Source organism: Pyricularia grisea, chromosome VII (genome assembly GCF_004355905.1).
Source record: "Pyricularia grisea strain NI907 chromosome VII, whole genome shotgun sequence".
NCBI lineage: Eukaryota > Fungi > Ascomycota > Sordariomycetes > Magnaporthales > Pyriculariaceae > Pyricularia > Pyricularia grisea.
In genome coordinates, this window is record NC_044975.1 from 2936817 (window position 1) to 2952799 (window position 15983).

Consider the following 15983-nt stretch of genomic DNA (forward strand, 5'->3'; position numbering starts at 1 on the left):
TGTTTTGACGGCATGGAGGATGACTGACTGGCTTCAACAACACCCATCACCATAGTAATATCCAGCTTCTCTTTTGTTCTTGTTTCCAGTATACCGCCATTTTCTTGGCACTCCGCTGAAATTGAGTTTATTGATTTGAGGTGACAGCTAACACCCGAGTGTTCATCCATACTGTATTTAAATGCGAACACGCACCCAGCTGGCCGTTATATGACAGGGCAATTTAGACCAAAGAACCTCGGTTCGATCGGCAGATAAGGATCGCATATTATACCGTGCGTTGAAATTTCTACCCATCTTTTGCTTCCCGTTTTTACACATTGCTTCGTCCGAAACTCCTTCAGATGAATGTTACTGGGGGTGGTTTAGCTGGTAAAGGGCCCCACAACGAGTCTGCAGCGTGGGATTTGTGACGGGACGGCAAAGCAATACAAGTACCAAATTTGTTCTGGTAGTGGTGGCGTAATAATGCATTCAAAAAAAAAAAAAAAAAAAAAAAAAAAAAAAAAAAAAAAAAAAAAAAAAAAAAAAAAAAAAGCCTGAACCTTTTAATTCGGCTTGCCAGAGAATATCCAGCTCACGATCCAGCTGACTTACCAATGGTGATTAACGATAATACCCTACCTACCACCTCGATCCTGGAACAAACAAATACTGTACGCAGAAACAAGCTGTATCGAGACCGTTTGCGCTGAAAAAAAAATGCCTAAAGATGGATCCCTCTTTTATGCCGATTATATACGCTAACGTCCTGGCATCCAAAAAGCCACAATGAAAAAAAAAACTTGCATGTTGATGACCAACACGAGGTGGTGCAGAAATCCCAGTAGCGAATTGGAAGGTCGATCTCTAATGGAACAAATTCTAGCTCCAGACGCACGTCGTCGTAAAGTCAAACACCCCCACTCACACCCACCAACACGTCAAAACCTATAGGTAGTCAAGCAATTCAAGGTAGTTTCTTCAACGCGTGGTGGCCATTCGATTGTTCAATTGCCATCGTGAAATCTATTTTGGGGTGCCAAGATGGACAACAACAACCTACTCGCATATGCAGTGCAGTGCAGGTTAATGCTCCGTACAGTTTCTTCTTTTTTTTGTCTTATTTTTTGTGTACTTTGTCGTTGCCGTTTTGCACAGATCTCGGCTTCTTTATCCGTACCTTGGCTTTTTTTTTTTGTCAACTCTCTTGAAAACTTTTTCGTCACAAAAACAAAAACCGTTCCCAGGACGTTGAAACCATGCAACCCTATTTTTCCCCTAGTATTTTGTGACGATAAGGAAAAAGAAAACTGACCCCAAACGGGCCGCAGATGGTCGATCTGATACAAGATGATAAAAGGTCCGATCACTTTTCGTGGCAGATAAAGAAAAACTGGAATGGGAAAAAAAATGGAAACAACCTTTTTTTTTTTAAAAAAAAAAAAAAAAAATTAAAAAAATCCGAGTCGATTTGTTTGTTTTAGCACCCGTAAAAAAAGAAAAAAAGAAATGATACTGAACGTTTTATGCCGCGAATATCGCAACCTGTGACGGAATCCTACATACGGCGCTTAGCTGAAAAAAGAAATTACACAGAAAGAAATAAAAAGGTTTAAAAATATAGAAAAAAAAAGCCTTGAACTCTTTGACGGGAAGATGCACGCGCGTATCTCAGGGAGAAAAGACAAAACCGTAAGTAACATGACCCCCCGGTATCAGGTAACTGCAAGCCCAGGAGCCGCAGCCGCAGCCGCAGCTGTCCTGAGACTAAGACCTTGCAAAAAAAAAGAGCATGGGCGGGGGGTATAGTTGGGCAATCCAATCCCCTGCTAACCGCCGATGAACTTTTTTTCTCCCCTCTGTCTCCCTTCACTCCGCTTCGAATGGGGGTCGCCTGCTGCACGATGAATGTACGGTTCTTGGTCTGCCACCGACTTTTCGCAGCCCTGCCTTATCGATGACGCTCTATAATATGTCCTATAGTGGTATGGTTACCACGTAGGTACTCCACTGCAGTCAGCATCATATAGGGAGTATGCATCACTATGTAGGGTAGTTGTCGAAAAGAAAAAAGAAAACAATATCCCAGTGCTGTAAGTCTTTGGTGATAGCAATCTTGGTGAAACAACCATCATCAATACAAGATTACACAATACGTCTAAATGCAGAATGAAAGAATACCATGTTGCTCTTCTCATTATTCATCCTAGAGACCAGAGAAAAAGGTCCACTAGTCCACTACCTTACTATAATCCAAACTAGGGTCCCATGTACTGCTACCTGCTAAAAATCAAGACATTATGATACCCAAACACCATCTATGTAGTTAAAACTGGACTAGAGAAAAAAAGCCAAGATAAGAAAATGAAGGAGGCGTAATCCATCGACCAAAAAAAAAGTATCCCATCAACAGAGTAGTGCTTCTGCGCCCTTTTACAGCTCCTCGTTTCCGTCACACTGCTGCCACATCTTGACGCTGCGAATCTCCATCTGAGGTCTCTTCCAGGTGGGGAACCACTTGTCTCGCGCCTCCCAAAAGTCCTTCTTGGCGTTGGGGCTCCCGTTCAGCCACGGCTTGCCAGACTTGCCGTCCTCGAACCAGCCGTTGGTGCCACCGACGGCCAGGTTCAGGATGAGGAAGAAGCGCTGGTCAAAGGGCGTCTGGCTGCGGCCCGTCTGAGTCCAGGGGTCCTGGAGACGCGTGCCATTGGCTCCAGCCTCTGGGAAGTTGCCGCGCTTGTACAGCGGCTGGTCAAAGTTGACGTACATGACCTGGAGCAGGCGGCTGTTGATGTAAGTGAAGAGGTAGTTTTGCGACCACTCAAGGCCGAATGTGTTGAAGTCGGAAGAGTAGGTCGACTTGAGAGCTTGTCGCTTGTTGTTGGTGCGCCACCAAGCATTGTTGGCCGCGTTAGGACCCCAGTGAAGCGCCGACGACGCAATGTTGTTGCCGCCCTGACCATATGTCCAGTCATTTCCACGGCTCTCGGCGATGTCAATCTCACCGGATCGCGGCCAGGGACCGTAAACATCATCGACGGGCATCATCCAGATCGCCGGCCAGAGCCAGTCGCCCTCTGGCATCCGAGCCGACACCTCAACACGGCCATACTTGATGGTAGCACTTTTTTTGGTGTTGATGCGGGCCGAACGAGTGGGCGGGACAATGGTTGCATTGCCTACAGTTGTGTTTGTGGCAGCAATGCAGTCCTGTTGAAGATTAGACGTGCAGGTGCCGTCTTTGAGCAGGTCGATAACAGTGTCCTGTTGGATCTTGGTCTCGTCTTGGAGAGTGGCCTTGATCTTGAGGACGCCGTCTTCGACAAAGACATTTTCGTCGGTCCCCGTTGTCTCTTGGAACTCTCCATTGCTGTAAAATATTTGTTAGCAATCTGCCATATCTTTTTTTATAGTTGGATTTTCTGGATAATTTGAAGACATACCCAAAACCACCCACTGTGACCTCCTTGGTCCAAATATCGTCCCGCAGACCCCCGGAAAAGTTCTCATCGAGCACCATGCAGTACTCGTGCTTCACCACGCTCCTGATGCCATCCCACACCAGCACACCCGAGATCCCCAGTCCGACAAGGATCCCGATGATGGGCAGGATGGTAACCCATTTCTCCTTGGGGTGACGCTTCTCCAGCCAGGGCTTCTCCACCTCGCCCTTGCGAACCCGCCTGCTGTGGAAATACCGCTGAGCGCGCTCCTCGAACCTGTTGCCGATGCCACTCCCGGACTCGTAGCTCGACGCCGGCCGCGACATGGCAGGCGTTCCAAAGGGGTTCTGACCGACCGCCGAAGATCTGTGCGAAGCCCTAGACTCGATGCCGTCGCCGAATGGGCTGCTGCTGCTGGCGCCTCCGGGTGTGGCAGCAAGATACGGGCTTTCTGGCGTGCTCGCGCGATGAGGAGTCATTATATCATTTGGCGATGTGGGGGTCTCCGAGGCGCGGTGGTTTGCACGAGAGCCTGCACGGCTGCTGTAGTTGCCATTATAGGGGCGTTCTTGATCCATGGCTTAATGGCTGACGAAAAAAAACGCTATGCTCTTGTGCGGTTGTTTGCTGTTTACCAAAAAAAAAAGACTATCTCAAGATAGGGGACGGGTGGTTTATTTGCCTCCTTGAAGAAAGCCGCAAGCATGAATAAAAGCGAGTGATAAGACGTGATCTGTTCCAGGCACGATAGTAAGACGGCGACTTGCCCACAGCCTCACAACAGCGCTATCCCGATTAGGCGATCTTTAAAAACTGGAGAGAAAAAAAAAACACAAAGTAAACGATAGGACGGACACACAAGGATGCCTCTGTCTGTCAATCGCGGTGCGTAGACGTCGTGGATCAAACGTTAGCACCACTAAGCAATAGAGCCTCTTACAAGAGAGCAAGTCAAAAACAAAAAGATGGTTGCAACTGAAGGAGACTGCGCGCAACAGCTGCTCCTCACGGCATCCCTGTGGCGGCGGGGATCATAGCTACCTCCGCCAAGAGACAGGTACGTACCCTGCTGGGTTGATCCCTGTCGCTACATACCTTCCAGCCGGGATTCTAGAGTTTTATCGCATTTCATGAATTTCCTTCAATCCGTTCTTGGCAGGTCCTGGGCTCCACATCGTGCGCGTTTGGTAGTTCAACACTGGGTTGCCAGGGTCAAGGGCAATATAATCCCTGTTCAAAAGCTAAACCAACAAACACGAAGCGAAGAACCTGGGTGCGGGTTCGTGCGTGGTGGATTATGGGATTGATTCCATCTTGCCGTTTCCTCCCCCCCTAACATGTGCAAACACGTGGTAACCAGATAGATGATCCTAGCATTCATCAATGGATAGTTATGGATATCACTTTCAGCTGCCCCAAAGTCACGTCACTGGCAATTTACAAGGTACGTGGGGCAAGCTGAAGGTGGAACAAAAGACTTCCTCTGACCGCTCTGACTTCAATACGGGAGTATACTATCTTTGGCATTTTCGTGCCTGGAAAACGGCCATGCGCTGCTGGCGTTCCGGGAGAGCTAGTCTAGTCTAGCCCCAGCCTTGCGGTAGAAGAAAGCTGCCAATCGGATGAGAACCTAGATTTGCCTAGATAAAGATTTCCACCTCAAGGTGAAAAAAAAAAACACCCCCAGTCAGACTAGACTAGTCAGTAGGTAGGGAAAAGAGATAGTAGATTTTGATGAGTGAGCTCCCGTCGGAATTTTTCAAGATAACAAACACATCAAACGTTGGCCAGAAGCTGCCTTTGAAGACCCATTTCTACTCTCTAGCGAAGTGTTGACCAAGTTTTTAAAAAGGCACCTGCGTAAAAGTAACATTAGAGAAACAGGGTCTAGAACCGGCAACACCATCGGCCGGCCGCATCACCTTTTTTTTCTTCTCGGAGGGGCAAAACAACGACAACAAAAAAAGAGACGTAAAAAGAAAAGAAAATCTCCGCCCGCCACGCACGCCACGCCGCCCTCAGGCCCGTGTAGCCGAGCCCCGAGTATTGCATTTTGACGTCTTGGTATTGACATTTCAGCCCTCGGGAAATTCTTTTTTAGGTCTATAATCTTTTTTTAGGCATCTTTGCTTGGTCTTCAATACTTACCCAAGAGCTTTCTTAGTTGGACTCGGTGCCGAAGAAGCTTCTCTTTTTTCTTTATTCTTGTTACCTGTTTTGTTATAGTCCAAGTTTCTAGGTCAAAAAGGTTCGACGGTAAGGCTGCACTAAAAGAACGATAAGCCTCTGATGCAAAAGCTGCAAAGCCAACGCTGAAATGCATACTGCAGGCAGAGCTCAGCAGCATGCAGGTAAAAAATGTCTCAAAATACGGGAGTGCTTCCGTTGATATCATAACAAGATTTTGGGACAAACATGCATGGCCTGTGGTGTCCAACCATATGTTACAGTAGAGTTCGTGTCTAATCTATCAAGCATCGGTTTCCTGTGCGTCATGTTCTGCATCTCGCATATCCATCAAATGAGCATCCTGGACCGCGCCCGTATCTGCATAATGACAGCTGATTAATATCATGTTGGAAAGCGGTGAACCGTCTTTTTTTTTTCTCTCTCGCGGTGATTAACAACAAGGCAGCCCATGTCCCTCGTGATCATTCGTCGGTGCAGTCAAACCTGCACGTAATGCTTAAACCACCCCCTCTGGGCGATTCTTCCCTCTGCGATTTGGTGTCCATCGCAAGGTTTCAGCTGGTATCCTTGTGTCAATCTTCCTAAAATAAACTCCCCTCTTTTCAGTCTATTAAGACAAGAAAACAAAGTAATGCCGAGAATAACTCCAGCCTCTCTGGCGGCCGCCTCCAGTCTTGGGGTTGCTCAGATACCGGGAAATACTCACCCATGCCCAACCCCCCACCGCTGCTTCAGCCGCGAGATCCGCCATCAAAGCGATGAATTATCTGCTATCTGCCTGATGCCAGAAGGGCCCGCAAGCAAACATGGTGGAGAGCAGATTTCTCAGGTCTCGTAATCCATACACGACGTGTGAGTAGCCGAAATTTGTGACTCGTGATGGCGTTCCTTGTCCCTCGGACAGGGAGACCACCTGGGGAGGAGCTGACGTTCAATGGCCTGTTAGGGAGAGGGAAGTTTGCCGCACGTCTTCGTATCGTTCGACCTTTCGCCTGCCTTTGTAAAACCCCGGCGCCGATAAGGCCTTTGCCAGAACCGCAGCAAGGCTCAAGGCATGCATGGACACACGACTGTGTGCCACCCTTGGGCCTGGCTTGAAAGCCCCAAGCACTTGTTCACGTCTCATGGATCACCCTCATCCGCAATCTCGTAGGCATCTCCCGTTATCTCGGCCACTCGTCGGGGGAACAGTACCCTCAATTTCAACGTGATGAAGGGTACCATAGCCGTGGTCTGCTCATTCTGTCCACCTCAGGGCGCCGTATCACATCCATGCAACGGGATAAATGATGATGTTGTTTTGAAGACTTTCGGAACCGTAAATGGGCCCAGCATAAACTGCACCAGTCACATACAAAACAGTTATCAGTATCAACAAAGCTCAAAGGAAAGTCGTAACTAAGATCTATTCAACTAAGAAAGAAGTAAGCAAAACAACAAACAACGCAACAGAAAAATAAAACGAGACCAAGCTTGTTTTGTAATCCTCCCAACTGTAAATCCCATACCATTCTATAGTCTAACGCCATGAAGTATGCCAGAAGAAGACAAGAAAATGACAAAAAGAAGCCTATTAAACAACCAACATCAACAGTAACCAGACAACCCTAATCCTTCGTGGGGAAGCTTTTCATCTAGTCTAGACTCAGTAGCCGCTTGTCCCTGTAAGACACATGTATTGTAGCGCTAGATTAAACCAAAGCCAAGTCTGTTCTTTTGTACCCAGATCTATCGTTCCCTTCTTTTTTTACCCATCTTTACTTCCCCTCGGCTGGATTGTTGTCGTCGATGTATTATGGTTCTCATCCAAGAGAGAGCAAACGCAGAAATACCGTAGTTCCTCCAAACTTAGTCGGCTTCGTCATCCGTGTCCGGGGGATGCGGCGTACCCTTGGGGCTGTTGAGCCACTCGATATGCCTCAGTCGCCTGCGTACCTCTTGCTCCTTGAGCTCCTTCTTTGTCTTCTTCTTCTTCTTCTTGGCCTTGAACTTGAGCTCGCCGTTGTCCTCGGCGCCGCTATTGACAGCACTGTTCATGGCGCTGTTCATGGCGCTTGAAACGACGCTGCTGGCGAAGCCATTGGGCGTTGCCGCGCCGCTGGTCACGCCAGAGCCCGGCCGGGAATCCTCGAAACGATCGAGAGCGATGGCGTTGTGACCCCGGTGCGCGACCCTGCCATCAGCAACGTGCCACTGCTCCGACGAGAGTGCTCCGACGAACTCGTCGTTATGTGAGATCATGACGACACCACCCTTGAACTCACGGATGGCAACAGCAAGACCGCCAAGCGAGTCGCGATCCAAGAAGTTAGTCGGTTCGTCAAGAACCAACAGATGAGGGTTGTTCCACATGGCACCCGCAATCACCACCTTGACCTTTTGACCACCAGAGAGCGAGCCAATCTCGTTGTGGTTGGCAATCTCAGGGTCCAGACCGAGGTCCTCAAAGTGCTTTGAGATGACGGCCGGCTGGAGCTCACGGTATCCCAAACCCTCACGCGACGCCTCGTGATCATCGAACTCTTGAACCAACTTGTTAAATCCAAGTTCGATCAGGGTCTCACGAGAGATCTGTGAGTTGTACTTGGGAAGCATGGCTTTCCATTTGCTAATTTTGTGATGGCTTTGTCAGTACGGCAAGGATACGTGATCCAAGTTTGATCTGACGGAATACTTCACTTACACTTCGTATTGGAACGTCTTCTTGTACTTCTGACGTCCGACCAGAGATTCGAGCTGCCTTGGGCCTCTGCCGTCACCCAAATCAACAGGCTTCTCCATCTGCTTGCGGTCCTCCTCGGACAGGACACGCGTCTGTTTCATGTGAACCTCGCGGTCATCGCCGTGCTGGTAGCGCCATTGCAGGTACTGGTTGGGGGTCTTCTCAAGATGCATCTCTACGTGCTCCAGAGCGTGCTGCTTAATGTAGCCGATTCGCAGGTTGGGGTGCTTCTCGACCTTGCCCGAGTTAGGGATGACTTCACCCGTCAGCAGCTTGATAAGCGTGGATTTGCCTGCACCATTGGCGCCAATGATGGCAACGCGTGAAGAGAGCGTAAGCTGGCAAGACACATCGCTCAGCGAGGGCTTGGGTGCTCCAGGGTAGGTGTACGAGACGTTGGTCATGCGAATGACTGCGCGTGTCATCGACTTGATACCAGAAAGAATACCCGGTGGGGGGAACTTGAACTGCACGTTGCTTGCCGACAATGTGTAGTAGCTCTTGGCCTCAGGACGGACCTTAACAAAGTCAGAAAGGTTGCCCTTGAAGTGACCAAGCTTCTTGCCGGGTTCATAGTGGTAGATGTCTGTCGTTACCTCGTCGAGGAACTTGGAGTCGTGAGAAACAATGAGACTTGTAATGTCAGGGTGTGTCTTCAGGTAGTTCTCCAGCCAAGCAATGTTGGCAACATCCAGGTGATTGGTAGGTTCGTCAAGGAGCAGGACGTCTGCCTTTTGCAGCATGGCACGTGCCAAAGCCAGCTTCATCTTCCAACCACCAGAGAGGGACCCGACCTTTTGGGATTGGCGACCCTCGGGTCCAGCAGTAAAGCCGAACTCGGCAAGGACGTCGGAAATCTCCTGTCTGGTGTAATTCTCCTTGGCAACAGTGGGGTCCTTGACCATGAAATCAAGAATGCTGATATCGGCATCTTCACCCTGGTTGTGCTCGACGTAGCAGGTACGCAGAACCGATTGCGGAGGGAAGCCCTCGAGCTTCTCATTGGCAATCGATCGCATCAGAGTCGACTTTCCTGCACCGTTGCGACCACAAAGACCATAGCGGTGACCCTTGAGCAGACGCAGGTTGGTGTGGGAGAGCAGAAGCATGCCGCCGTATGCCAAGGAGAAGTCTGCGTTGACAATCTCAACCTCGCCATCATCTTCCTTTTCGGGCACGCCGTATTTCTTCTCGTCCTCCTCGACGTAGTGCTTTTGCACAGCGGTAGCAACGGCTTCGTGCGACTTCATCAGCGACTGCAAGTAGGGTGATATCCTTCCAGCAATTCGCGTAACGTGTCTGTGGTTGACGTCCTCAGCGACCTGATCACTGATGTAGGACCTGAGTGACTTGTAGAATTCTTGATCACTCGCCAGGCCGTTGGCCCGCTTGATCTCGGCGTCCAGAATCTTGCCGACGTCTTCGCCCTTGGTGCGCTCGACGACGTTGTCCTTGTCCACAGCCATAGCCTTGTTCATGACGTTTAGTGCCCTGGTCGCAATCTCACGAACCTCGGGAAGTGCCGCCCTATCAGCCACGTTCTTGACACCAGGCGTGAGCTTGGGAAGGAAAGTCCGCGCTTCAATCGGATCGTGGACAAGTTTTGTCAGGTTCTCAGTAATGACAACCGTTTGTCTGAGCACTTCTTGTGGTGTGGTGGGAGTGTTCAGAGACCTCTCAAGGAAAGGCGTGAGGAGCGCGAGAACAGGGGATGTGACAATGGCCACGAATGTGGTCATGGAAAGGGCGTGGATAGCCTTCTGCAGAGACTGCGCAGATGGCTTCTGCATGGTCTCAATGAGAAGAGGTATCCGGGGCGCAACGTCATCATTGGTGAGCAGATCCGTAAGCGACTTCATTGTCTCCAGGGCCTGTTTCTCAACCTCCGACTTGAGGTCGTGCATGCCAGCCTCGACGAGGGGAATCAAGCCGGCGAGCTTGTTACCCATGGCCTCGCGAAGCAGATCCTTCTCCAGTGCCTCCTCCTTGGTTCCACCAATCGACAGCTTAGCCTTGTCTGCCATCTTCTGCATCATCTTGAGAGCACCGACAGTTCCCTGCCACTTGCCGGTCTTTTTGGATAGATAGTTGACCAACGCGGGGAGGAGACCGGCCACCAGGGCCTCAGGGCTCAGGTGCCCGAATAGTGCATCAAGACCATATTGTGCGGCATCGCGGACGACGGCGCCCTTGTCGGCAAGGGCGTCGAGGGCGCAGGCGATGATGCCGCCGTCTTGCAGCAGGAAAACGTATTCGCTAGGGGCATCCCGGGGAGGAAATTTCTCAAAGAGTGCGCCGAGGAGGTTCTGAGCACTTTCCCGACGCAGGCCACTCTTCTTGTCGGCCGCAGCCTTCTTGATCTCGGCGAGGACGCCGTATGCGTTCAAGCCACGGAAGCCGACGCCAGGAGAGTTGATAAATAATTCGCACAGGGCGTAGGCTGCGTCGATGGAGGCATTTGAAGACTTCGCATTGAAGACAGTGTCGAGAATGGACGAGACGTCAGCCTGCGAAGGCGCGGGGCCGTCGCCCTTGACGACGATGGTAGGAACCGACATCGAACTTTAGGGGGACGAAGAAAAAAAAGACAAACAAACAAAAAATGAAGGAAAGAGAAAAGCTTTCTCCCAGCCCAATGAAAGCCTCGATTATTACAGGCAGGGCGATTAAGGGGAAAAGGAGTAATGATTAGTGGCGCAAAGAACTACGGCCGGAGAAACAACGGCGGCTGAAACTTTTTGCTGACAAGGCGCGCCAGGGAGAAAAAAAAAAAATTGTCCCGCGCCGCCCAAACACAGCGACCCCTCCGTTCCCTTGAATTTCCTGCAGGGAAAAATCCTTATCGGGCAGCATGATAGCTTGTGAAAGTGGGAACCACTCAAGCCCAATCTTCAAGGTTAACCCCTCCAAGGACCCACCGCTACTATTTATGAAAGGGCTGGGTGCTTCGTTATTAAATCCGGAATTGGCTGGATGACATAAGCCGGAATTGTAAGCGTACCCTTTGGACCAACGCAACAACGATTCGACCCCACCTTTCATCATCGAAGCCTGTTGTTGGGCTACACTGATGCACGTTGTGGCATTCACTCATCATGATTCGTAAAATCAGACTTCACCCTTCAACCACTTGTATTAGCCGAGTTTTAGGTAGCCAACACCCCATCAGTTACTTTAACAGAGTTCAAATGTCCAACCCTGCAAAAGTTGTTTCCACGGCACCTCTGGTTAGTTGTATCCGACTGTTAAACTTTTGAAGCAAAAGCAGTCTTGTTGCACGAGAGCTTGAGAGCGTTTGGCAAGCTAACCATGTGCGTCAATTGCATCATGTCATCACCAAATCAAGCCCGATAATGAGGCCAAGTGGACAAAATTAGTCAAGTATGTAAAGCTATTCAGTTTTGTGCATATATCTGGCAGTCTCCCTTCAGGCCAGTCGGTTTATTGGATCCATCGGTGAGCGAACTTGATTTGTTGATGCCGAACAAAACGCCCATCAACAGGATCGCCTACAAGGACCCCAATGGTACCGAGAGGACGTGGGAGTCTGCCGAGCGCCGGACTCGCCCAGAGAACAGCGAGATTGACGGCGTAGGAATCGTGGCCATACTGGAGAAATCTACTGGTGAGGAAGCAATATGACTTGCTCGTCGTTATATGATATATTTCAGCATGCTCATTGTGTTTCTTTTCTACTCAAATAATCAAGGCCCCGAGATTATCCTACAGAAGCAGTTCCGTCCACCACTCGACAAGGTCACCATTGAGGTTCCTGCAGGCCTTGTCGATGCTGGCGAGACAGCCGAGCAGTCTGCCGTCCGCGAGCTGAAGGAGGAGACTGGATACGTGGGCAAGGCTTCAGAAACGTCAACTATCATGTTCAATGGTTAGTCGGCAACTGCTGACCAGGGCATCATTTTCTTTGACGGCTTTCTCGAAGACTTTACTAACCGAACATGGGTCTATCACATACTATAGATCCGGGCTTCACAAACACGAACCTACGCATGGTTCACGTCACCATCGACATGGACCTGCCCGAGAACCAGAATCTCAAGCCAGAGCTGGAAGAAAGCGAGTTCATCGAGGTCTTCACTGTACCTCTGTCCAAGTTGTGGGAGGAGTGCAAGAGGCTCGAAGCCGAGGGCTGTGCCATTGATGCCCGTGTCGGTACGCTGGCTGAGGGCATAGAGCTTGCTAAGCGCTTCAAGCTTTCTTGAATGAAACTCGAACGGCCTTGCCTACTCATGAGCTGCAGCCCTGTATTTATACCCATCTTGTACAAGACTTAGTTGCATACAGAAAACTAGAGCAATTGTTTGCCAGCCGCAGTTTATAAGCCGCAAATACACCGGTTTGAAATCTATCGTCCATTGTTCCTTCTTCTTGCCTCCCTTGGTCTCCTTAGGACCATTCCCCGTCTCCTCGACTCCCACAAAGCATGGAAGATCGCAGCGCCTATAGTCTCAACTGACTCCCAGCACCTCCGAAAACCCTGCAAGTGCAACCTCGTCCACATCATCTCCGCCGCGGCCCGATCCCTCATTCCCACCACGATCCTACCCGCAGAAACCCCAACAGCCCCTACCCGAGCCTGCGCAACGCGCGCCCCTGCACCTCGCAGTCCACGACCCGGCTCAGCTCCCACCCTCCTCCGCCAACCACCGCCCGCCGCAACATTGCAAGACCGCCACGGCCTGCTTCTCGGCTCATTCAGGCCCCTCTGAGCCACGCCAAGGCTCTCGACTGACGAGAGAATGCGCGACCGTCGGTGCTGCCGGTCCCTACGCGTCGGCGTGCGTTCAGGACGAAGCCTGCCGCCTTGCATCTGCTGTCGGCACTTGTGCTCCTCGGGCTCTGGAGACGGCGCATTGGAGCGGCGCCGGCGTCTCGTCGATTCAAGCGCGTGCTCGACCTCGTCGGTGGTGGCGAGCAACACCCCTGGTGCGCCGTGGCGAGATGGACTTGTGGGTGGACATGGTAGGGTTGGGTGTGTTGAACACATGCTGAATGGACTTGTTTCCGTTTCTTCTTTTGCGTTTGGTTCCTGTGCTGTTTCTTTCTTGCTATAGTTGTTGAGAGGCTTTGGTGCACTTGGTATTCGGTCGACGCCGCAGGGTTTGGGTGGTGTATTAAGTACAGAGACCGGCCAGAAACGTAAAATCACACACCCAGTTTTCTAAGATTTTGGCTCTTTGTCCTATCTAACTCGTTTGGTTTTTGGCTTCTAGGTCCAAATTGCTGGTTGCAACTTGCAGTTGAACGAACAAAGAGATACATGCCAAATCGCCGAACTTGGGTGCCGGCCTTGGTTCATTCACAATACCACGTCTTCACAAATGGTCTATAACTTTTCAAGTATGGCTGCAGTGACGCTCTACATACGTCTTCGGTCAAATTTTGTATTCGTCACCCCATCCCTTCAACAAGTAAAACTTCTACTTCACCCTCCCAATTGACATTGCTCATTCACGTCGAGATGGCCTCCAGTTTTTTTTTTTTCTTTTTTTTTTTTTTTTTTTTTTTTTTTTTTTTTCTTTTCTTTTCAGAAGCACCACCATCAGGACAAGGCCTAAAAAGACCATTCTAATGCCTTCTTCACGATTATGGAACGTCACTTTTACTTAATTTATTAATTTACTTTCACGACCTTCTCACGGCCGATCTGTCCATTTTCAGGATCGTTTCAACCCCCACCATTTCGCCATCACCTCAGTTCCAGTTCTTGCCAAAGAACTCGAGCACGGACTTGTAGCCGCGAGTGTACTCCTCCTTGACCCTGTCGTCCTTGAGGTTCGCCCTGGCCGCCATCCATCCGTGGACCTGGTCGCCAAAGGTCTCGATGTGCTTGGGCACCGACGAGGGCAGCGACGACTCGAATGCCGAGACGTCCTTTGCGACCTCGTCCTTTGACGCGAGCATGATGATCGGCACCTTGATGTTCTTGGCGTCGGCGGGGTCCACCATGGCCGGGTGGATCGAGGCTCCGATTGCGAACGGGCTGTTGTCGGACGAGGTGGTCAGGCAAACGATCTTGCCGCCCCAGCAGAACTGTTGTTTTGTTTGTGGTATAGTGTTAGCAACAACATACATAATGAAGGAGCAAGAAAAAAAAAGAAATCAATGGGACACATACGCCAATTATACCCCAGCTCTTGATCCCAGGGTTTTTCTCCTGCACAGCCTTGACGTAGTCGGGCACCTTGGCCGCCGTCTCGGCCGGGTTCCAGTCCTTGAACCAGTTGCCGACCTTTTGCTGCTTCTCCTCCGTGTTGGGAGGGTACCACTCAATGGGGCACGGGTTACCCTTGAACCAGTCGGGCATGAAGATGCGGTACTTTTGCGACGCGTCGCTCGTGGACAGGATGTCCATGCCCTGAAGTGTCTGGTCAAAGTAGCCAAAGATGTCGTAGATGGCGATTATGCCTTTGGTGGCGTCCTGGGGGCCAGTCACATCTTTTTTTGTTTTCCTAAGTATTAGTCTTTTTGTCTAAAAGGGTTGATAAAGTAGGGAATTTGGACGGGATGGATAGTAGGAAAGAGAAGGGAAGAAGAAATATAAAACAAAAACAAAAAGTAACAACATACAGGTCTTGTAACCACCCACCTCCTCATACGTTCCCTTCTTCTCATACCCCGACTCGACGACGGGAGGCACGTTGCAGCAGGCCTTGCTGTGGCCGGCAGTGGCTTCCATGGTGGACATTTTGGCAATCCGAGCAGTTTTTGGAGGTGCAATTGGTTTACCGTTTGTGTTTGTGAATATCGAGGAACGAGCGCCAGTGGTTATGTTGTTTCGCTGCTGAACGGCGGCAAGAGCTCGGAGCGATGACGAAAGTGGGCGAGTCGCGGTTCTTATCGATGTGGTCGATGCTGCTGCTGCTGCTGCCGCTGCCGTTCCCGCTGCCGCCCAAGCTCCTGTTTGTGGAGGGGTCATGGTGGCAACCGAATGGGGAACCGATGGGAATTGGGTTTCCCGTAGCGGCAACTGCGGCACCAATGAGATAAAAACTCTCAAATGGAATACAATAGAATCCGATTGATGTTTCGCAAAACTTGCAGTGGGTCTGACAATCTAATCTTGCTATGACTTCTCACCTATTGCTTGTTATGTTTGATTTGTCGAGCCTGAGGGGCGGTGCTCGAGTCTGGAACTAGATTTTTACTCAAACCACTGTATCGTCTGTTCCTACGTACGTATATCTCTGTCTAGACTAGGTTCAAAAGTAGGTATGAAATGACGATGGGATGACAGAACGTGGGTGCACAACCGCCAATATTGACATTTATCGAACGCGGGGTAGCAACCTAGCAACGGAAGGGAATATGTGATGTCATCCATGTCAGTGGCTTGTCAGTGGCTGCATTAACAGGTAAACGGTAATACAGTAGTGTACTGTACTTTGTACCGTTCAGTCAGTGTACCGCTGCAGAACAACCTCGAGGCAATTTGCACTTTGGCCAAGTCGGCAACTGCCGAACAGCGATTTATCATTGTAATATTTAGTGGGCGGAGGTGCATAACACTGGAATGATATGGTAGCTATGAGATAGCATTTACTCTCAACCAAATAACTACATACGATATACGTACAAATAGATAACAATAGATTTCACAATGCTACGCTCTTACAGCCCAAAAAAAC

General features: G+C 50.0%; 5 protein-coding genes across 5 annotated transcripts; 1 reads left to right on the plus strand and 4 right to left on the minus strand.

Annotated features, from left to right (window-relative positions):
* Nucleotides 1-2154: 2154 nt before the first annotated feature.
* PgNI_10852 (uncharacterized protein) lies at nt 2155-4467 on the minus strand. Its single transcript, XM_031130826.1, has 2 exons — nt 3426-4467; nt 2155-3352 (listed from the first exon to the last, which is right to left on the minus strand). The coding sequence occupies exons 1-2, from the start codon at nt 4001-4003 to the stop codon at nt 2416-2418; spliced, it is 1515 nt and encodes a 504-aa protein (XP_030980158.1). The 5' UTR covers nt 4004-4467; the 3' UTR covers nt 2155-2415.
* Nucleotides 4468-6782: 2315 nt separating this feature from the next.
* Nucleotides 6783-10895, minus strand: PgNI_10853 (uncharacterized protein; the record flags this gene model as incomplete). Its single annotated transcript, XM_031130827.1, has 2 exons — nt 6783-8223; nt 8299-10895. The coding sequence occupies 2 exons, from the start codon at nt 10893-10895 to the stop codon at nt 7464-7466; spliced, it is 3357 nt and encodes a 1118-aa protein (XP_030980157.1). The 3' UTR covers nt 6783-7463.
* Nucleotides 10896-11410: 515 nt separating this feature from the next.
* PgNI_10854 (uncharacterized protein) lies at nt 11411-12692 on the plus strand. Its single transcript, XM_031130828.1, has 5 exons — nt 11411-11564; nt 11684-11718; nt 11769-11962; nt 12047-12223; nt 12316-12692. Exons 1-5 carry the CDS (start codon nt 11433-11435, stop codon nt 12555-12557), a joined length of 780 nt encoding a protein of 259 aa, XP_030980160.1. The 5' UTR covers nt 11411-11432; the 3' UTR covers nt 12558-12692.
* An 8-nt stretch (nt 12693-12700) lies between these two features.
* On the minus strand, nt 12701-13342 carry PgNI_10855 (uncharacterized protein; the record flags this gene model as incomplete). Its single annotated transcript, XM_031130829.1, has 1 exon — nt 12701-13342. The coding sequence occupies one exon, from the start codon at nt 13340-13342 to the stop codon at nt 12701-12703; it is 642 nt and encodes a 213-aa protein (XP_030980159.1).
* A 560-nt stretch (nt 13343-13902) lies between these two features.
* On the minus strand, nt 13903-15285 carry PgNI_10856 (uncharacterized protein). Its single transcript, XM_031130830.1, has 3 exons — nt 14926-15285; nt 14474-14793; nt 13903-14388 (listed from the first exon to the last, which is right to left on the minus strand). The coding sequence occupies exons 1-3, from the start codon at nt 15272-15274 to the stop codon at nt 14050-14052; spliced, it is 1008 nt and encodes a 335-aa protein (XP_030980162.1). The 5' UTR covers nt 15275-15285; the 3' UTR covers nt 13903-14049.
* Between the last annotated feature and the right edge of the window lie 698 nt (nt 15286-15983).

Coding starts and splice junctions, on each gene's coding strand:
- PgNI_10852 (XM_031130826.1), bottom strand. CDS start 4,003: ATGGATCAAGAACGCCCCTATAATGGCAACTACAGCAGCCGTGCAGGC. Junction 3,353..3,425: donor GTCACAGTGGGTGGTTTTGG/GTATGTCTTCAA, acceptor AATATTTTACAG/CAATGGAGAGTTCCAAGAGA.
- PgNI_10854 (XM_031130828.1), top strand. CDS start 11,433: ATGATTCGTAAAATCAGACTTCACCCTTCAACCACTTGTATTAGCCGA. Junction 11,719..11,768: donor AAGTGGACAAAATTAGTCAA/GTATGTAAAGCT, acceptor GTCTCCCTTCAG/GCCAGTCGGTTTATTGGATC. Junction 12,224..12,315: donor GTCAACTATCATGTTCAATG/GTTAGTCGGCAA, acceptor CACATACTATAG/ATCCGGGCTTCACAAACACG.
- PgNI_10856 (XM_031130830.1), bottom strand. CDS start 15,274: ATGACCCCTCCACAAACAGGAGCTTGGGCGGCAGCGGGAACGGCAGCG. Junction 14,794..14,925: donor GGTGGGTGGTTACAAGACCT/GTATGTTGTTAC, acceptor AAACAAAAAAAG/ATGTGACTGGCCCCCAGGAC. Junction 14,389..14,473: donor AGAGCTGGGGTATAATTGGC/GTATGTGTCCCA, acceptor ACAAAACAACAG/TTCTGCTGGGGCGGCAAGAT.